General features: G+C 33.7%; 2 protein-coding genes and 1 pseudogene across 2 annotated transcripts; all 3 read right to left on the bottom strand.

Annotated features, from left to right (window-relative positions):
• Positions 1-3,737: 3,737 nt before the first annotated feature.
• On the bottom strand, positions 3,738-7,530 carry LOC133672980 (inactive TPR repeat-containing thioredoxin TTL3-like). Its single transcript, XM_062093560.1, has 5 exons — positions 6,085-7,530; positions 5,773-5,968; positions 5,519-5,691; positions 4,489-4,822; positions 3,738-4,367 (listed from the first exon to the last, which is right to left on the bottom strand). The coding sequence occupies exons 1-5, from the start codon at positions 7,062-7,064 to the stop codon at positions 4,230-4,232; spliced, it is 1,821 nt and encodes a 606-aa protein (XP_061949544.1). The 5' UTR covers positions 7,065-7,530; the 3' UTR covers positions 3,738-4,229.
• A 4,610-nt stretch (positions 7,531-12,140) lies between these two features.
• Positions 12,141-15,764, bottom strand: LOC133672857 (protein SCO1 homolog 2, mitochondrial-like). Its single transcript, XM_062093402.1, has 7 exons — positions 15,464-15,764; positions 14,885-15,014; positions 14,626-14,701; positions 12,986-13,180; positions 12,799-12,888; positions 12,565-12,697; positions 12,141-12,458 (listed from the first exon to the last, which is right to left on the bottom strand). Exons 1-7 carry the CDS (start codon positions 15,532-15,534, stop codon positions 12,350-12,352), a joined length of 804 nt encoding a protein of 267 aa, XP_061949386.1. The 5' UTR covers positions 15,535-15,764; the 3' UTR covers positions 12,141-12,349.
• An 892-nt stretch (positions 15,765-16,656) lies between these two features.
• LOC133673314 (succinate dehydrogenase [ubiquinone] iron-sulfur subunit 3, mitochondrial-like) lies at positions 16,657-20,600 on the bottom strand (annotated as a pseudogene).
• Between the last annotated feature and the right edge of the window lie 1,674 nt (positions 20,601-22,274).

Raw genomic sequence — 22,274 nt, 5'->3', positions numbered from 1 at the left:
GAGTTCTAAACAACAATTGATAACACCAAGCGAATAGTGTCCATTCTTGCAAATGGTGTAAACACCTCTTTGTAATCAATACCAAATTCTTGCTTATACCCCTTCGCAATGAGTCGGGCTTTGTACTTGTCTACTCTGCCATCTTTCTTAGCTTGGTTTTGTAAATCCATTTAACACCAATGGATTTTTGTCCTTCGGGAAGTTTGATCAATTCCCAAATATTGTTTTTTTCAATTGACATGATCTCTTCATCCATGGTTTTTTGTCATTTTGACTCTTTAGCAGCTTTTTTGAATGTGATAAGATCATAATTTGATAAAAATACATAATAGGAAAAAATCATCAGATTGTTCACTAGATTGAACAACACCACTCACCTCATAATCTTCCATCCAAGCTGACCTTCTTCTGCCTCATTGAGATCGTGAATCCTTTTGGGATTGTTCACCAAATTAAACAACACCACTCACCTCATAATCTTCCATCCAAGTTGGCCTTCTTCTGCCTCGTTGAGATCATGAACCCTCTTAAGCTAGTTGATCTTCATTAAAGCTCAACTGTTGTAATTCTTGGTCTGATTGCAGGCTTTATAGGTGTTGCTGGTGTTGCGATTATTGGTCTGATTGTTCACGTACTTATGCTTCTTTTTCATCAAACAATACTAGTATTTGCTGCTGGTTTGCACTTTGTTCTGTCCAATTCCAAGTGCTATCCTCCTTAAACACAACATCTCGACTGATAACAATCCTTTTTGTGATAGGATTGAACAATTTGTGGGCTTTCAAGTGTTCATTGATTCCAAGGAGTACACATTTTTTGCCTTTGTCATCTAGCTTCTTTTTCTTCTCATCTGAAACATGTGCATACGCAATGCATCCAAACATTTTAAAGTGATCAATTGATGGCTTTCGTCCATTCTAGGCTTCTTCAGGTGTCATGTTTTGAACAACAAATATAGGATTGCGATTCAAAATATGAATGCTTCATTTCACAACTTCTGGCCAGAAATTCTTCAAAACTCTCATATTTGTCAATATGCATCTCACCATATTTAGAATGGTTTGATTTTTTCTCTCCGATGTTCCATTTTGGTGTGGTGTGTATGTTGCAGTCAAGTGTCTTTGAATTTTATGTTCATCACAAAAATCTTGAAATTCTTTTGAACAAAATTCTCCACCATAATTTGTACGAAGAATTTTAATGGTTCTCTCTACTTCATTCCCAACATGTGTCTTGAAGTTTTTGAATGTATTAAAAGCTTCAGACTTATCCTGCAAAAAATAAACTCATGTTTTTCAACTACAGTCATCGATGAAGGTGATGAAGTATCGTTCACCTCCATTTGATGATAGGTTTATTGGTCCACAAAGATCAGAATGTACTAGCTCCAAGATCTTCTTTGCTCTCCATAATTTTCTTTATGGAAATTCTTTACGATGTTGTTTGCCAACAACACAATTTTCACACACCTTGTTGAAATGAATAATATTAGGAAGACCAATCACCATGTTTTTCTGATAAAATATCTTTAAGCCATTGACATTGAAATGGCTATAGCGATAGTGTCACAACCATGTTGAATCAATTTCCCTAGCCATAAGGTAAAATTAAAGAGTTTGAATTTGCAGCGGAAACAATCTGTTTAATGTCATTTTAGCATGAGCAACCAGACCCCTTGTAGGATCATAAACTTCAGAAGCACCATTTTTTTATTGTTGTCACGTATCTCTTCTCTTGTAGTTGTCCCAAGTTTAGTAAATTGCTTTTCAAATCAAGAAAATAAAAAACATTTGAGATAGTCTCAATTGTATCTTTTTTAGTTCTGATTTAAATATCACCCTTGCACATAACATTAACTTTAGAATGATCACCAAAACTCACAGTAGTATGAAAGTCTTCATTTAGATGAGAAAATAAAGACTTACTACCACACATGTGATTACTTCAGCCGGTATCTAAGTACCAAACATCTTGCTCACAATTGTGATCCTTCATATGGAACGCCATCAACAAAGTTTCTTCTTCTTTGTTCTCTGCAAAGTTCAATTTCTGCCACTTCTCTTTGTTATGAGGCAATTTGGTATAACATTCAGATTGATAATGACCAAGTCTGTGACATCTGTAGCACTCCACATTAGTTCTGTCAAATGGTTATTCACATCCTCTTCCTCTACCTCCATCTTTGTTGTCTCGATTTCTTCTACCTCGACTTCTGCCTCTACCTCTCATGTGTGAGGATTCAGTAAAGGTAGAAGCCTTTAAAGCATGCTCCTCTATGATGGTGTTTCGTCTCATCTTCTGCTCATGTACTAACAATGAGCTCTGAAGTTCATCAAGAGAAAGAGCTTTTATAACTTTAGATTCTTCGATTAAGCAAACAACATAATCATACTTTGACGATCAGGAACATATAATCTTTTCAACAATTATAGTCTCGTGAGAGCTTGAAGTTGTGAATGTTTCACCCTTGAAGAGCCTTGATATTTCTTCTTCATAAAATCCCATATTTGCTTGGAAGTATCTTTGCTAAGAATTGTTTCCAAGATAGAATGATCAATGGCCTGAAATAAATAATTATTTGCCTTCAAATCTTTTAATTTCAAGTCACTCAACTCAACAATTGTGCTTCTATTAAAATGATCCCATTTTCTGGTTCTGCTATCTCAGAATTGACCACCTGCCAATACTCCTTTGATAGTAAGAAATTATCTATTAGCATGCTCCGATGATCATAGTGACCATCGAAACAAGGGATTGCTGCCTACACAAAATTTGTCTCTAAAGCCATTGTATTTCTATTTCTGCAAAATAGAGAACAATTAATAAAAAGAAAGTTGTTATTATTATGGACTATTTGGTGGACATTGTTTTAAGACTCTTACACTTTCTCTTTTATTTGTGGCTCTAATACCACTGTTACAAAATGATAAAGAAATAGAAGATCAAATACTCTTAATGTGTAGAATGAATAAACAACAAGCCTTTAAATATGTTGTACAGTAACCAAGAAATAGCAACAGAATAACAATAATATCTCCACTACCTAAAACGTGGATTGAACTCCTATAGAATAGGTATTTTCTATGGAATAGGTCTTCCACTACTTATTATAATAAACTCAAAAACATAAGCAACATAATTTATTTTTAACATAGATTTACCCTGTTTTCTAAATGAAGTTTTCCGGGCAGCTTTGATTTACCCAGATTTAACTCTTTATGTTTTTCTTTTAAATTTATCTCATAACATTAATCAAGAAATTGCTTTGAAATATGATCAAAATTATTACCTATTTTCTTTATTCTTTACCTTCTCTCTCTTACTTACCTACTTTTCTTTATTTATACTTTGTTTTATTTGTTGATTTACATTATAGATATCTTTGCAGAGTTTCTAGTACAGGTATTTATTACTTAGTAGTTAAATGGAGAGTTTTTGTTTCAATATCAAATTAGTATTTTTATTAATTTTTTATTTTATTTTATATGCTTGCGTATTTATAAATAAACACTATGTATACATTTAGATCAAAATGTATTATTGATTGAATAAAATAAACCCTAGTTTTCTTTAAGATCAAATGTGTTACTATTGTTTCGGTGATTTTATTGATTGTTTGAAAATATATTAAAATAATTTTTTAAATTTTTTAATATCATCACATTAAAATTATAAAAAAAAACACTAAAATACAATAATTTAATATTTTTCAAGATAAATATATTTAAAAAAATATCTAAAAATATAAATTATCACGCTCTCAAACATTTATAACAAGCACAACAGATTCATAACAAGCCCGTCATAGACAGGCCGAACCCTATAAACTATGTTAACTAGCAATCTATAAGTCATGTTTACAACATTGATTCTCGACAGAAAATGAAGCTTTTTACATCATCCTTTCTTGGTGTGATTTTGCACTCTTAGAAGTAGCTTCAGTGTCATACATCTTTTCAAAAAAATTCACACAAGCATCAATCTATACCTAAAAAAACCAAGTCCTTTACACCATGTTCTAAACCATGATGCCCAATCAGTGAGACTTCTTCCCTTAATCATAGCAGTTTCTTGTTTCTGATCTCAACCTTGTGTGTTCCATCTGCTGCATCACGGTCAACGCTAGCCATAACTAATCTCTCGTTTTTGGTTCTTGGCCTCATTGGTTCTGATAGAGTGATAGCTGCTCTAGCGATTTCTTTCTACGTTACACTACTTGGCCTCGAGCTTCAAGCTGCAGCGTCCAGTCCTTTCTGCTTCTTGAGCTGTTCCTTGGCCTCCATCAAGGCCCTGCCCAGTTCTTCATCCTCCGGGGCTTCGTTTTGCAACATCTCATAATCTTTGATTGAAACTTCCAATTTTCCCAACTATTTCAATGAAGCAAACATTAGACATTATCAAACCAAATTTGACATCATCTAAATTGCTGTAAAAAATAAAAAGCTACATCACATTTCAAAACATGCTGTACAAACTAAATATAGTCACCTTTGCATAGCAATCAGCTCTTCTTAGTCTGGCCTTTGCGTAACCTGGGCGCACAGTAAGGGCAGCGTTGCAATCCTCCACCGCTTTTTCATACTGGCCAAGCTTGGACCGGCAGGCAGCTCGATTGCATAACAACACTGAGTTGAAGGGATCATGCTCAAGTCCCTCACTATATGCATTACATGCCTCATAAAATTTTGCTGCCTTAAAAAGCTGATTGCCATGTGATCGAGCTGCAGCTACAGCTTTAGCCTTTTTCAGCACCGTATATGCTTCCTTGTTGTTAGAATCAAGCCTTGTTGCTCGTTGTGCCGAGGCCAGAGCATCATCAAATCTGTTAATCCAGAGGTTAAAAGCTTTATTAACTCGATAAACATTAAGGACAATTAACCGATGCATTCCTTCAATTATATTGGACTAAATTAAATGGTTAGCGAATAAAAGCTGGCATTAATTATTTCAATTAGACAGGCTCAGTTATAGTCAAATATATGTTTTGGCTCGAACGTGAACCCCATTAATAGTAGTCAACAATAGAAACCTGTCAAGTTCACGTGAGAAGTGTTCAGCATATCATTAACAATCTATAAGACGATTTTTGAAAAAAGCTATGTTATTTCGTAAATACTTTTTACATCAGTTTTATTTTGCTAATTTTTAATTTTCTATGCTAATAAGCGAAAATACCAGAGAAAAGCATGTCTTTTGTTAAAAAAAAAAACCCTGCTTTTACCATAAAAGCTTAGGTGCAAAATCAAAGCATTTAACCCAAACAATCATTAGGGAATAGTTGAGCAAGTTGGTGACTGGTGGGTAAGTGGTCAGATTTTTCCTTGACTTTGTATGTATTTTGGTTCCACTTTTTACCAGCAAAAATCTGCCTTTTGAGCTGTTCCTCAACACCAGATTACAGTCGTTCCTTTCTTTTAATTATTTATGAGCCTATGCAATCATATACTACGCTCTCATGCAGATTGTCACCTCTAATGCAATTCTAATAATGTGTGACTATGTAACACAGATCACTAACCTGCCAATAGCCATGTCAACCTGAGCTCGTACCATCAACAAATTTGCATTGCCAATTGGACCAAAAAATTGTGTACAGGCATCCACATCAAAATTTGGACCCTTTTGCAATGCTTCGTCGGCCTCTTGGTGCCTATGAAGCTTTATCAAGGCCTCAGCTTGCAATGCATATATCTATATTAGACACACAACTAGTTTAGCAAGCACGGCGGTATTTAATATTTGAACGTGTTCAATGAAAACTAGGTGGATTACTTGCAGTGCTGAATCTGAACCAGCAGATATGGTAGCCGCAGTCTCCTTGATCAAGGTGTTCCAATCTCGATGTCTACGAGCATCAGTGCACTTGTTGAGATGGGCTTGAAGAGCTTGAGCGTTTGAAATGTCAGCATGATCAGCTTCTGGCCCTGCGCGTTTGTAGTGATATATAGCCTTTTCTGCCTCGCCTAATCTATGAACACATAAAATTTTCACCAATGGAAAGAAGAAACACCGTATAAAATTAGCACATGGCACTAAATTGAATTAGAATCTCCGGGCAATTAATGGTATTTTTATTTTTTTTACCTGAGATGCAAGTTTGCTAAACGATGATGAGCTCTATGATAATGGGGTTCGATTCGAATGGCTTCTCTGCACTCGAAGACTGCCTCCAGAAGTTTACCTAGAGCTGTTAATGCCGCACTTCTGTTGCTCCGATAAGAAGCCTTGTTAGGATCAATCGAGATTGCTGCATCATACAAAGCCAATGCCTCTGCAAAATTCCCATTCTTGTAATCCTCATTACCCATAATTTTAAGTTGCTCAGGGTCCATTCTAGTAGAGAGAGCCCTGCATAAAGAACCTGCAGCAGGCTGCGCACCTACGTTTGGTTTCTCTTCATTCTGTTTCTTCACTACATTTCCCATTACACTATTAGGGTATTTCCCATTAGGAGTTGCAACCTCTTCTCTTGCGGTCTTAGGAAGGTAATCAAGAACATCACGAGAAGTCGTATTTCCTCCACCCCCTCCCTGCCTCAAGTTACCTAAATTGCCAAGGAGCATCACATTGCTGGATGAAGCACGAACAAGCGTGCTGCTTCCTTTAGATTTCTGATGATCAGAGATATAGCTTTCGAGCTCACCTGAAAGACCAACTGCCTCCTTAGGAACCCTCCTACCATGTTTAACATAAGCATTTTGATTACCGTAACCTTGATTTTGATTGGCATGACCTTGATCAGATGATATTTTGGTTGCGTCCTCGGGAAGTTTTCTACCGTAGTTTTGGGTCTTTGAAGGAGGGATCTTGGGATGCATGGGAGCTTTTGTGATAGATTTTCGCTGCTCTTCTGCTATGCTAGACGGATTGCCTAGAAATGCAGCCTCATCTGAGCCACTCCTTCGCCTCTTCGGCGTGCTAGGTGTTTTGGTGAAATTGGCTGCATTCATTGTACTAATTGAACCTGTGGATGTTGATCTTCTTGGCCAAAAAACTCTTCGACCAAAAACCGCTGAAAATAGGCCGCAACCTGCAGATTTCTTTTCGGGCGACAGGTCTCCCATATTCTGCTATGACCTTTGAGCCTCTCTCCTCAAGTCTTACAGGTAATGCAGCTTTTATGGTAGAGAAGGTTGGCGCATTTTTAAACCAACAAAGACACAGAACATTGCTAGCTATTTAGCTATGAAAACAATATTGAAACATTATGAGGCAGAGACATTGAACACAAAGTATCCATCAGAAATGAGAGATTCGAAGTATAAATACATATATATCATGGGCTTTGCCAGTCAGGAAGGTTGAACCCTGCCTAAATCCAGGAAAAAAGAAAGAGAGAATGAATGGACGTGGGGTTTGAAAATAGCTAGCTCCAGGAGATGGATTGGAAGGGCCCCCGAAGTGGCTGCAAGGACATAGAATCTCTTTGATTTCGCTCTCTTTCTGTTACAGACAAGACATGAAATGGCATGATGAATGTGGGGGGAAAATTTGTAAATTTCTTTACCAAAAGAAAGGAGCACACTAATTTACAGTTGGTATAGTTTTATTAAACTTTAAAAGGGGGAAGATGGTCTTCATTGTTCAATTTTTTGTTCTCCTTTATTTCATGTTTCGTGTGTGGTGGAAAAGGGGGGAACCAAGAGACCCGGTCTTTTACGAAACGAGGATCTCTAAATTTTTAGCCAAAAAAAGAATTGTATTTCCTTGCCTTTGCCCTACATTTGGCATGAATATTCTTAAAATACTATTTCTTTTTATTTTAAAATTTTTTTTAAAGAATTTAAATTTTTTATTTTTAATTATTTTAATATACTAATATCAAAAATATATTTAAAAAACAACATCTGTTACACTCATCCCAAAACCCACGACATGTGAATCAAAAAAACAAGCGAATAATTTGTACCTAGACAAGTTCTGCAGTGCCTTGCGTGTTGATGCAATACATTGAATATGATTGATATGGGATTTGAAAAACGTTGGATTGGATTAATTTGCTCAAAAATAATTGCAAATTCCTGTAATCAGAGCAAAACTTTGCCGTGATTTGTTTGCCCCAGCCCACAAAAAGGCACGGACGTAAAAAACCCTATAAAATCATATAAAAGTAAGAAAAAAACTAAAAAACTAATTAAATTAAGAAAATTAAAAAAAAATATGAAAATAAGATTAAAATTTTGAAAAAACTGATCAGTTCGGTTTGATTTTAGTTTATAAACCTGAAATAAAAAAAAACAAACCAAACCCAAACTGAAAAAAACGAAAAAAAAAACCGAGTCAAATCGGAGAAAAACCGAGCCAAACCGGTTTGAACCGGTTTTTGTATAAAAAATAAACTCAACCAAACCGAAACCGGTTGGTTTGAACCAATTTTGATTTTTAAAAGAAAAATTGATTTGATTAATTTTTTTCAATAAAAAATAAACCAAACCAAAAATAATTACCCTTATAATCACATCATTACTGGACATCACGGACGTAAATCAAGGGGCATTGCCAACCATCCAGCAATATTACAGAATCACAAAAAAACCAATGAAGAAGTGGGCTTATGGGAAAGAGAAAGCATAGTTTGGAAGAGCCTTTTCTTTTTCTTTACAGCCGATGAAGGCGTGCTGCCGATAAAGAGAAATAGAGGGGGGCACGTTGGCATATTTGAGGCTTTGAGCATTGCACGTATCATAGAAGCTACATTTTTTTAAACCAACCTCTAGTAATTAATTAATTAATTTATGTGCTAATTAATATATATATATATATATATATAAATATTCACTTCCATACCACTGCGACAGACCAAAAACAATTTCTATAATAGTAGATAGGGTTCAAGCGCCTGTGAGGGCAACCAGCTAACCTCTGGAAACCTTCATTCTGAAGTCAATGTCAAGGGTTCAAGCGCCTGCAACAACTAGAATAAATCTTTGTTATATATATATATATATATAGGAAGGTCGTTTCCTAACAGCATAGCTATGTGTTCGTGGGACACCTCACACACACGCACAGAGAGAGTAAATTACATGACTATATGGATGAAAACCATTCAGATCAGGATCTCTGTTAATGTGTTTAGTCGAATTGAATTTTATTTTATTTTAAAAAAAAATATTTATTTTATGTTTTTAAATTGGTTTGATATGATGATATTAAAAATAATTTTTAAAAATTAAAAAAAATATTATTTTAATGTATTTTTAAATTAAAAATATTTTGAACTACAACCGCTACCACAATCTCAAACATACCCGAGTTATCTGACGTGTTACTTTTTAGTTAGGAAATTGAGTTGATGTATATCTATTTCATTGTTTTTGTTTTATTTATTTGAATTATTTATATTAAATAGTTTTAATTAATGTATAGGCTCAATAGTTACATGTTTTAGAATTATGCTATTTATATGTTTTTGGTTTTTATTTTATGAGACAGTTTTGATGAATTGATAAATTAACATACTATTCATACTTTAAAATTTTTTTTCCTAGTTTTTCTTTCCCTGCTTTTAATTTTTGACTTCTTTATTTCTTTCTCTGCTTTTAGTTTTCTTTACCTTTTTTAGTATTATAACACATGCTTTTAATTGTTCTAGCAGTTAATCAATCTCTTAGAACTTGTGTAAATCCTTAAAATTCAACACAGTTTTTAAAACTTGGAAATTTTATAGAATTATCATGATCAATTGATTTTGAAAAAGAAATTGTTCATCTTCTAAAGCAGACTTAATATCCCTGCCTGTTTGGAAATATAATCCAATTCATTTTAAAAAAAATTAATTTTTTATTTAAAATTGTTTTAATACATTAATTTTAAAAATAATTTTTAAAAAATAAAAAAATTATTAATCTCATATATTTTTAAATAAAAAAACTTTAAACCGCAATTATTACCGCAAATTACAGTCAAAGTAGCCACCATCCACCAGCCACAACAAACACAGACTAGTCTACCGCCATCACAACTGTTAAAGATCAACTACCAATCGTAGAGGACGTTATCCTCGCACAGCCACCAAAAAGCAGATCGGCCTTCTCCAGTAGTGTCTCCACAACAATTCTCTAGCCAGCACCTCCAACACTTCAGATCTTCTCCGCTAACGACAATGGCTGCAACACACCAACAGCCTTTCTCCCTTTATTTTGGCAGCAAACATCAGTCCCTCCACCTGGTGCAACCAACACAACATATTGACAATGATCCAGATTGGTGCCATCATGGCAGCCAGTTCATACCAATAGCAGCAGATCAAGACCATGGTCCCAGTCTCTCAAGGCAGAGTAGTTGACTTATCCAGCGTCATCACCATATCAGCATATACTGTCACGTTGGCCAGAACTGCCATGGCAGCACCACACCGGCTAGCATTGACATGTCAGTGCCACACAAGTAGTCTTCGTCGTATCATTAGTATTTTCCACGTCAGCAGTAGTAACTTCCAGCATATTCCGTTACAATCTGGTTTGTAAGCCTTAAAAAAAAAATTAACCATTGAATATCATTATTAGTAATATATTTTGGTTTGTTGGCCATGAATTAACATTAATATTATTTTTTTGCCTGAACATAAAAATATAGCACGTCCTTATTTTTCTTTGGCTTATTTATTCATTTATATTGAATAACTGGGCTTCTTCATTAATTATGGATCTTGACTAAATTTGTGGGAAAATTTAAATATTATATTTGGACTAGTTGTTTGCATTTAAAGGACTCTATTGCTTACTTGTAATTTTTCTTGGTTTAATATGTTATTGTTTAGTCTCTAAAATAAATAAATAATTAAATATTAACTTTAATTTTATATTATATTTTACTTACAATTGTTGTTTGTGATTTCAGTCACATCCTATAATTAGTAATGTATGCATTTATAAAATAGTCGTCTAGTACACAATTTAGAATTCACAGTTACTATGAACTCGAGTTATAGTAATATTCTTATCGATATTTAAGAGTAATTACAGCTCATGTGAGCTGATATAAATAGCATGTCCACTCAGATAATCATAAAAACTTTAATGATAACTATAGGCGCCATCAAAGGCCAATTCCCTATAGAAACTGCCAACATGAACATTGTTAAGGTTACTATGACTTTAATGACCATAACAATAGTAAACATTAAAACAATTATATTTAGATGCCAATTCACCCCAATAATTGCTAGTACAACCACAATCATGATCATCATAACTATGATGACCCTGATAATTGACTTATGAAACATCTCAAGTTAGAAGCTCTAACTTTTAAGGGTTAACTTAACCTATAGATGATAGGTGGATCTGTGACATAAATTATTTTTTTTACCGGTATAATTTGTCTAAGACTAGGAGGGTGAAATTTACAAAAATAAAACTTAGTGGTACCGCTTTCCTCTATTAGAAAAGTGTGTAAGAGTTTTTGGCAAAGAGAAGTCAACCCCTTATTACTGATTGGATTAAGATAAAAACTAAGTTACAAAAGAGATACCTACCTCGTTCTTATAAATGATATCTTTTAGACCAGTGGAATAATCTGAGGCAAGAAAGTAAACATGCTCATGAGTATGTGATACGATTTGATGAATATAGAATAAGGTGCACGGTTAGAAATGATGAAACAATGATTTAAGTAGATTTTGAAAAAGCTTGAATGATAATCTTAAAAGAAAGATTGTACTTGAAATTGTATCCATCTTCAACAAAACTTATACTTTCGTACAAAACTATAAGTTGGTCATAAAATTCAACGGATGTTTTAAAATTACGCTATTTATATTTTTTTTCATTTTATAAGATAATTTTGTTGAATTGATAAAATATCATACCATTCCTCTTCTAAATTCTTTACTTCCTATTTTTTTTCCGTGCTTTTAATTGTTGATTTCCTTCTTTCCTTCTCTGCTTTCAATTTTCTTCAGGTTTTTTGTTCGGCATCACGTGCCCTTTGAATGGAAGTAGAAAATCAGTCTAAAAAAGCACATACAGCAAAGTCTTACCCTTATTTCTCGATTGAATGGACCATTCTCCAGTACAAACCGTCACGAGAAGGTTGTCTTAGACGTTGAAATTCATAGTTTGAATGTAGTTAAATATACTTCCTCAAGGAATGTTGGTTAGTTGAAGAGAATAATCAAAGATTTACATTCTGCCGGAGACTGTCAAATGCTACCTCATTTTCTAACTGTTTCGAATAGCAAAAAATCATTACATTCTTTCAAAAGTCATGGATTTGGAAATGTTCATTCCTGACGCTACAACTATATTTTGAGAAAATAGGAGAAAAGAATAGGAATGTGAGTTAGACGCCTTGAAAAATACAAAATTCCCCGAAGACTAAGAGCACATCAAAATTTTCAAAACAATCAAGCCGAGGTTCTCTTCAATTCCTTTTGTATTGCTTCTGATAGCTCCTCTGCATTATACTCGACGCCAAAGCATCTTACCACCTCCATGTTTGGATTGATGAAATACCTGCATGTTTTAAAATTCATAAAATCCACTTCGTGATCAAGCCAAAGAGGAAGAAGAAACTAAAAAATGAGAAGAAAAGAAAGCAGTAGTTGAGCTTGGGGCTTACATGTCATGAGAAGACTCAACAAGATAATCTTCTCCTTCCTCTTCAATTTTCCTGAAATAAACACGGTACTCTTGTGCCATCTGCCTTATAGCACCCACAGATCCTGTTAATCCTACTATTCTTGGTTCAAACTCTGCAGTCATTAAAAGTTCATTAATATATGTTAACCACAGCCAGTTATTACTACACAACTAATGGATTGTATGAAACATGTGCAGCAAGTATATGACTGACCTTTAAGGTAAGCACGAAGATGCGAGGGATTGTCACGCTGAGGATCAAGTGTGACAAACACTGGCAAAACCTTGAGATTCGCTTTAGACTCTAGATCCATATAAGATACAGATGTCAGATATACAATCCCCCCACCCAAAATAAACAAAAAGGAAGAGGGAAAAAAATGCTGATTAATGCATCAGACCTAATGTGTTTATGGCCTTGGCCATCACTTTCAGTTGCTCAGGCCCAACATCAGGGGAGGATGTGTAGCCAAAGTACAGCAAGACCCAATTTCCTAGAAAGTCTTTCCCAGTAACTACTTTATCCTCTGTGTTAATTAGGGAGAACGGACCACCAATAGTCGGACCCTTGACATTGCCGCGATCACTGCCTTGACCTGACCAATACACAGAAAAAATACAATTAAAAATGTGGGAGAACAAGGTTAAAAGAAGTCGTAAACAAGCTGCTTTGCACCTGGTGTTACCACCACATGGCAGCTAAGTGGTGGCCAAACCACTTTTGGTTATGTTCACCATTCTTTTCAGAAAGAAGATAATCAAGCACCAATTGATCTTCCAGAAGCAGAAGCTCAGTGTTTAGTAAACATGACTGTTACCCCAACAATAGCCTTTATTTTGATGACTACCATACAGTAGTTAACAATATGGTGAACAAATCTCTAGTCATAGAGATGACAGAGCACAGGTTCAGTATTCCATCCTACATACATTCCATTCCAAGATGAAGCCAACCAGACAATAGGTGTAACAGTGTAAGGTTACATAGTGCAACATTTTGAGTCACACAACTCAGAGAGCCTGGACAGTGATGATTACTCATAAAGTTAGAAGGAGAATGTCAGTGACACTCTTTCGAGTGTAAAACATTTATTTGGGCCACCGCTAGGTATAGTTTTTTGCTTATGGATGATCTCAGTGGGTCTTGCAACCCATTTATGTTTGTTGTGATCAAGTTTGGGTTCCTCATTTTGACGCAAAAAAACATGATAAGGAACGAAGTGTTTTGCATATCAGCAGCCTAACATGTATCCCATAATTCTTTTGTTAGATTATTTCTTTGAAAAATGTGAGGTGAAATGCAATTTGGTGAAGTGTTTTACTTGTTTCATTTTCAAGTTTCTTAAGAACTCGGTGAAAGCAACAGAACCAAGAACAATATGAATTCAAAAGTGATCAATTGGTTTAAGCAATCAATAAATATAATGCCAAGGCACAATGTTTGAACCTCAAAAAAAGAAAAAAGAAAAAGGATGCGGCCACCAAGAGGATTGATTTGACTTTTCTTTGTTAATCCTGATGGTGTAGTGCAGTAACTCTTCTTTCTTAAGATTCAATAGAACTAGACCCAATTGAAAGCACTGTGTTCCCCTAAAAGGCTGCACCTATTTTAATGGCATCTTGTTAACAAAGAGCACAAGTGAGTTTATAGGTTGATAGACAGTTCCAGTCAAGCAAAATGTGCTCAAGGTAAATTTCAATAACAAAGAAAGTTCGGCAAATATTACATAAATGGAAATATTATTATTAAAAAAAAGCCCTTCAAACCACTGTAATAAGATACTGCTGAACAAGGAAATGTTAAGTAATTACTATCCAGAATTGGCTCATATTAATCTTAAATGATCACAGAATTTTCCCCTTTGACATGCATGACAAAGAACCAAAACATTAAATATCTCCATCTAAGAAACCAGGAAGAAATCAGCCTATGTTTGAAACCAACAAGCACAAAATGTTGAAGTGACAAATATTTTCTTGCAAATAAAATTCCAGATCCATTACAAACAGTCGGTTGATAATAGTAAAACATAGAATGTACCTTTTGGAACTGCTCGCCTCTCATCATTATAATGCACAAAAGCTGCCAATCCAGCAAATCCGAGTATAGCAGCTGGCTGCAAGATTTACACATTTTAAAAACATTTATAGTTTCGACTACAGAATCCACCTCCTTTTAATGAATAAATAAAAAACAAACAAACAAACAAACAATCAAAATCTACCATATTCTAAAAATGGCACATCAAATGGAGAACCAACACATCAATTAGCGATAATGAAGGGGCTAGGCAGCATACAATGGCATAGGAGCGAGGAACCCGTGGTTCGACTTGTACTTGTTCTACAAGACGACCATCCAGCTTCCTGTTATTCTGTCTTGTTGATTTTGAAAGATTACTCGATTGAACCCTCTTAGATGGACCGAGCCTACACCAATGATACACATATAATCAAATGCCCCCAAAATAAACAGAGAAAACTAATAACATCACAAAATTCAGAGAAAAAATTCACTAACAATTGTCTTTGAAATCATCCTTTAAATGTAAAGAAAAGACTTTTACTAAATAATGCCAAACTAGACACCATCATAAGAAAAACCCAACAATCTTTAAAGAATGAACAGTAAACAGAACAACACGGAGTTCAATTCCAGAAGTATATATATAAAAACTAAAATGCATTCCTGTAATCTAAGCCCTAAACCCTTCCAAGAAAACCCATTTGCTTAAACATCAAAAGAAAGAAAGAAAGAAAGAGTTTCTACTATGCCAGGAACTGGTAATTGCTGCATAACAAAGCTTCTTGATTATCCAGAGAAAAATAACAAAAATAGAAGGGAAAAAAAAGGTTTAAGGAGTTTAAGAGAGAGGGACCTTTGAAGCAGATTGAGAGCCTGTCTTGGGCGGTATTTGGAGGAAAAGGAAAGAAAGCGAGAAATGGGCATAATTATTTATTTATTTTATTACAGGAATTGGTTTCTGGTTTCTTTTCTTGTTGAGCTTAAAATTGAAAAAGGACATGTGGATTTCTTACCAAGAAAAGCTCGAGCTCGATTGTTTTTTCTTTTCTTTTCTTAAAAAAAGAAGCCTTGTTGACCTCACTTCCTCTCAGCTTTCTAATTCTGCGCCAATGAGGCTTAAGCCTTAAGCCCAGAAATCATCCATGGTGATTTTGGTTTTGTAGTAATTCTTTTTCTAGATTCTAATATTGCTAATCAAAGCCAAACTTAAAGTTTTGGGTTAAGGCCCTTTATCTGCCTGGCCTTATTACCTTTTTTTTTCCTTCCTTGAGAATAACGAGATGTCGATGAGCACTTCAAAGTAATTTTGGCGCTCTAACTTACTTGTTCAGGTTAATTAGTGAATTTGATAGCTTTTGATTATTATTCTAAAAACAATAATACAAATAGTAATAAAATAGAGATACAATTATATTTGATAATGGTATATAAATAAAATGATAGTTTTTATATCTTATTTGGTTATAATAGATAAAATAAAATAAAATATAAAAGAATTTATTTTATCTTTAAAATGTGTTAATGTCAACTACCAAACTTATATATTTAAAAAAATAATTAGATATTATTTTTTTATTTTAATTTATATTAAGTGTTCAAATAAATAATATTATAATATTTTTAATTATAAAATCAGGATTAACTAGACAAGTTGATCTAAAATCAAGCTGATTTATAGTCTGAATTTATTCAATTTTAAGAAGCAATGGAGAAAGGATTGATTCCACTTGACTTGGGTCAACCTGAAATAAAATAAGGGTCAAAGACTTATTAACTTTTTTTGAAATTATTTTTGGCCGAAATAAAATTGCTTTAATTATTTTAAATTTTAAAAAAACATAAAGAAAAGATGATATTTAATCAACTTAATTTAACTTGTCAAACTTATAATCCATATCATAAAATTATAATAATCTCATTAAAAAAATAAAATAAATTATAAAACTTAATTTTTTATCAATTCAATATTAAAAAAAAAAAAAAAATTAATTAGAAAGAAAAACATAAATAGACATCTCCAGTGAATTTGAATTCACTTGTCTGAGTTTAGCCTCCTTTGACACTGTTATCGGTTTCCACTTCCTCCGTTCGCACAGAAAGTAAATGCCTAATCTTCATCTTGTGAATAGCATCGGCAGGATTTAGGCTTTTGGGGGCAGATAGCAGTGCAATTCTTCATAGTTCTGCATCTGTATAATCTCTTGTGATCTTCCGTTAATGCTTGCAACCTTTCATCCGCAAATTCATCCCGACTGTTACGCAGAATTTATATATTTAATATCATAATGTTTTAGTAAAATCCAAGGAGCCCATTTGCATCAGATGATTTAAATGAAAAGGTGAATATCAAATTAATGATCTTGAACGCGTATATAGATAGCATTTGATGCGAAGGGCTGCAAGAATAACAAGTTACCTGTCACAGACCCATCGATAAGCTTGGAGCAAAGGAGAAGGTCCAAGGAATTCCTCGGGGTTCCACCAATACGACAGGCATGAAGCACTGCAACAAGCACAAAGGATACACTCAGGTGCCTTTGTTGTCTAGGAAGGATACACTGCAACAAGCACTACAGCTGACGATGATACGAGGAAAGGCTAGCATTAGTGAACTTAGAAATTAAAGACTTGTAAAACAAAGAAAGGGGGAATGTCAAGGCAGAAAAGATGGTGTTATCCTTACTTGTACTGCAGGTAGAAGATGGTGAGATCGACAAAAAGATCTCTGATCACCTCGCCGGTGGCTGCATCAACGGGCTTAAGGCAGGCCACAGTGTTAGTCCCATCAACATTCATGGCACATGATCCACATATCCCTTCCCTGCATGACCAGAGTTGAATCATCCTCTGCTTTTATCTTCTGTAACACATCCAACCAAGGTTGTCAATTCCGTTCCGTTCCGTCCGGAATGGCCGAAACATTCCATACCAATTCAAAAAACGGAACAAAACGGAACAAATTTCATCTCATTTTAAATCTCGGTCCGTTCCGGATTTTTCGGCTAAATTCCGCCCGAAACGTTCCTGTTCCATTCCACATGTTCCGTTCCGCTCTTGAAAAGCCATTGAATCAAATTGAACCTTATTCAATTTAATTAATTAAACCACCCAATTATAAAAAGCTCTTTTTTATTACTATTTTCTATAACAATGATATTAATAATAACATTGAAAATTATTATTAGTATTTTCATTAACAATGATATTAATTTTTTAAAATTAGATTTATCACTAATATATATGGTTTATATTCATGTTGTTTTTTTCATGTTTATACTTTGTAGGAATTTGAGCAAAACAAGGGATGCTTTAGATTTCATTAGCCTTAATAACATTGACCTAACTTTATATTTAAAATATTTGTGTTAAAACATTTTACTTTCATAATATTTTGATATTTTGTTTAAGTTGAATTACTTTAAGTTAAAGATCTATTTAATCTTGACTATTTAGAAATATTTTAAATTTTGAAATTATATTTGTTTGGCATTGTGTTTGCATTGCATAATTTATAATTAATTTATCTTGAATTTGAATTATATTTGTTGAATATATATATATATATATATGAACAGTACAACCCCGAAACGGCACGCCGAAATACTCCGAAACTGAAACATTCCGTTCCAATTGAAAAAACGAAACACCTACCGAAACGGAATTGACAACCTTGCATCCAACACCTTATACACACCAACATAACAATAATTATTTTCAACTGCTAAACCAGGTGCTATCAAAATACAACCCAGAAGAGACTCGAGAATTTCTAACAAAGTTGATTAAGAGGAAATTACACTACCACAATCTTTATATTTACATATGGAATTTTTTGTTGGTATTTGAACTGTCATTCGGTTAGTAATTAATTTACCAATAAAATAACCGACTGCAATGCTCCGTTGATAACTTTTTCATCGGTAATTTTTTGTATGTCGGTAAGTCTGTTAATAATAAAAAAAATATTATCACCGATGGATTTACTAACGGAAAAAACAAGCAAAAACAAAATTATCCGCTTCATTCTGTTGGTATTTTCCTCGAAAAAATACCGTATATAATTCCATCAGTAATTATTTAAAAATATTTTAAAAAAATCTATTTTACAAAACTATAAAATAATTAAATTATATAAATTAACACTTTATAATACTCAAAACGCTTGGAAAAAAGATGAAAAAATCATATGAAAAAAAATCCCACAACAATATTCATACAATTATTAAGAACAAAAACAATTAAAAATAAAATAAAATAACAAATATACTGGAAAAAAATGAAAAAAGAAGAAAAAAGAAAAATCTTACCTTAATGTAGTTGCAAGTGAAGCTAAGAAGAGAAAAAAACAAGTTTATAAAATATATTAATTAAAAAAAATGAGAACAAAAAAAAAAAGAAAGGAGAAGAATACATACGAGCATGGAGGAGACGAAAAGGAGTTAAAGAAAGAAAAGAAAGAAATAGATATTGATGTTTTTGTACATATGGGAAAGAAGAAGAAGAAGAAGAAGAACAAAGGAGCTCCATCTGTTGTGAAATTATGGATTCTAGGCTTTTTATTAGGATGTTTTACCGACGGATAATTAAATATTAAAATTTTTAATCATTCCATTGGTGATTCTATTTGTAATATTTAATTTTAAATTTTAATTTAATTGAAATTTTTCAGAAAACCGCCAAATAACACCGACGACTTTTCAATCCGTTAGTGATTTTGTCTGTAAAGAATAGTAACTAACAGTGCAATTAGAAAGTGAACAGTTTCAAAGCTCTCTGGAAAATACCGACAGAATTTTCCGTCGGTGATTTTCTTAGTAATTGACATGATGAACAGTGTTCATAATTTACCAATGATTTTACCGACGGCTTTTACCGACAAAATAAATTTCATCAGTAATTTCGTTGGTAAAAATGACACATCATTTTTTTTTATTTTTTACTGTAATTCTCTCGGTATATACCAATGGAATATTTCTATCTAGAAAATCTATCGAAAATTTACTAATAAAAATATTTTATTAGTATTTTTATTTATATTTATCAATTTTTTAATAGCGTTACAAATAAAAAAGTGTGTAAATGTACCACCGCATTTGGATAGGTCTATGAAGTAAGAATGGAGATAGGGTTTCTGGTAGGGATTATCAGGGCTCCGTCTATAAATTCTGAACTCCTTGATTACCCTTTTGATGTTATTTGTTACTGTACCATATGTCTCCACGGTTTCCTGTGCATGTTGTTGTCCCGCAGGGTGGTCTTCTAGTTCTAGCGGTGGAAGGTCTACCGGTTTGATTTTAAAAAAATAAAAAATTAATATTTTAAAAAAATAATTTTAAAATACAAAAAAAAATATTCTCACAGACCTATCGGTTTGATTTTTCAACGGAAAATTAATAATTGTTTAAGATTTCAACAATTTCGTCCTTAAACCGTAAGAGAAACAAATAATAAAAAAAAAATAGTTTCAATTGTAATATTAAACACAAAATTAGCGGCAGGGACGGACCTACATTGAGTGTAATGGCATCTCAAAATTTACAAGATTTTACATTTTAGTCCTAAGATTTTGAAAAATTGTAGTTATATTTTTCAATTTTACATGATTTCCATCTTCAAAAATCAATTACTTTCTTATTTTTCCTTTCAATCTACAATTTCTGGTTTCACCTCTGATTAGCAGATTTCATAGTAGCTGCGGATAAGTTTAGTTCGAGTCTGTAAAATATCTAAAAAATCAGAGAAAGAAAGCTTTGGATTTCTCTCGGGCTTTGTACAAGAGACTAGACCTTCAAGGTTTCATAAGAGTTAACACTATGGGTTGAGTGTCAAGACTCTTGGGCCTGCATTGACTAGGGATCAACGATTATGGTGTTTAGCTAGTATGGGCTTTAGCCTCGTAGGTGGAAACAAACTGCTGCCGCGGCCTGCAAGCCTGTGCCTTCAGCAAATGACAAGGCTGTGTTGTCCCATGTCTGTGTCGTTGACCACATTTTTGTCGGCAAATTTGCTAGAAGATCAAGAGGTCAGAAGAGCCTAGGATCCAGTGCTGGAGACATGCGGGCGAAAGACAATTCAACTGTCAAAGGTTACAACTCCTTAAACGAAAGCACAACTTATGGCACACAAAGCTCCAACAAAGAACATCAATGGGACCATTTGACCAGCACCATCTTTATGGACTTTTGTAATGTTTGACCCAAACCCACCGCTCCTCCATTTTGAATCTTCAAACATGGACGACTCAACTAAAACTCTAAATTGTTACTTTAAAACTAAACTGGCTCGTGATATATAATTTACATTTTGAAGCTATGCTGATATGGAATGGAAAGAGTATATATATATATATATATATATATATATATATATGGGCAATTTGATGCAACTCAAAGGGAAAAAAAAACAAAAAAAAAAAAGTTAGATTGTTAGAATTTGTCAGCAAAAATTGGGGTGGGTTGGATGTAGATGGAGTTGGGCTTGGAGTTGTCTGATATTTATGCCTGTTTCGACTAATACTTGCATGATGAGAAACAGAAAGGAATGGTCAATTTTTTTTGGTAGGTGTCAATTATATTCCTACTCAAAATTGACAAGACTGCTGTTACTGTTAGGTTGAAGAATATCTAGCTCTAACATTGCTTTCATATTTATCGTATCAATTGATCAATTTTCATGTCCAGAACACGGCAGGCATCCAGTCAATCGGAGCTATTAGTATTACTGTTCAAAACCTAGGAATTTCCTCGTGTGAAGCATGTTTATTAAAACCCATTCCTCTTCTTTGGCTAATCTTTTAAACACGTAATTGAAAACCGTTTTAGATTTTAATTTAAAAAGTTTTAATATTGGTATTGATTCTGTTAAATCTAAGGGAACATGATGCAATATATGCATGAAAATCAAATATTTTTTTAAAAAAAAAGAAAGAAAAAACAAAATTGACGGAATTGATTTGGTGATCCGTGAATTGGCTAGATTACACAGTGACCCGACCGTTTTATAAAATCAAACTCGAGTCCGGTTCACAACTATGCAGTGAAGTGCGCGCGGGAGAAATTTGGTGTGCTGTTCCTTTCTTCCTGTGGGTGGGCCCAGGCTTGGAGCTACATTCTGTCAATAAGCAACATTACATGACAAGTAAAATTGACTGGGTTATGTGTAGGATGATGGCTCATTAATTAGAGAGAAGAGAGGGTCAGTAAGAAGACAACACCGGCAAATACCTACGATTATTGAGTATTAAATTTGGGTTTAATAAGATTTCTTATTATTTTACCTAAATTCAATCAGAAATCAGTATTATAGACACACAAGGCTATCAGCTTTTATATATACAATATATTGGTGGTGGTGTTCAACAAGGACATGGTAAATCATCAGGTTAACCTGCTACGCAGTTGACCTCTAAAAAATATGATGAAATCATCAGATATTCTAGCAAGGATTATACTATTTAAAAAGGAGAGTTAGAAGAGGGATCAAAGTGGTGTCCAATCATACATGTAATGTAAGCAATGTAAAACTCAGTTGCCTTATTGGGGTTAGGTAAAGTATGATATTGAAATTTAGATGCAATTTCAGGATTTTTATGATATTATCTTCTTCTCTGCAAATATTTTTTTTCCCTGGAAAGAGTATTCTCAAGAATATGTCATTTTCATCCC

The sequence above is a fragment of the Populus nigra genome, chromosome 14, assembly GCF_951802175.1.
Source record: "Populus nigra chromosome 14, ddPopNigr1.1, whole genome shotgun sequence".
Taxonomy (NCBI): Eukaryota; Viridiplantae; Streptophyta; class Magnoliopsida; order Malpighiales; family Salicaceae; genus Populus; species Populus nigra.
Note: the sequence above shows the minus strand (reverse complement) of the source record. Positions and strands in the feature narration are given on the sequence as shown.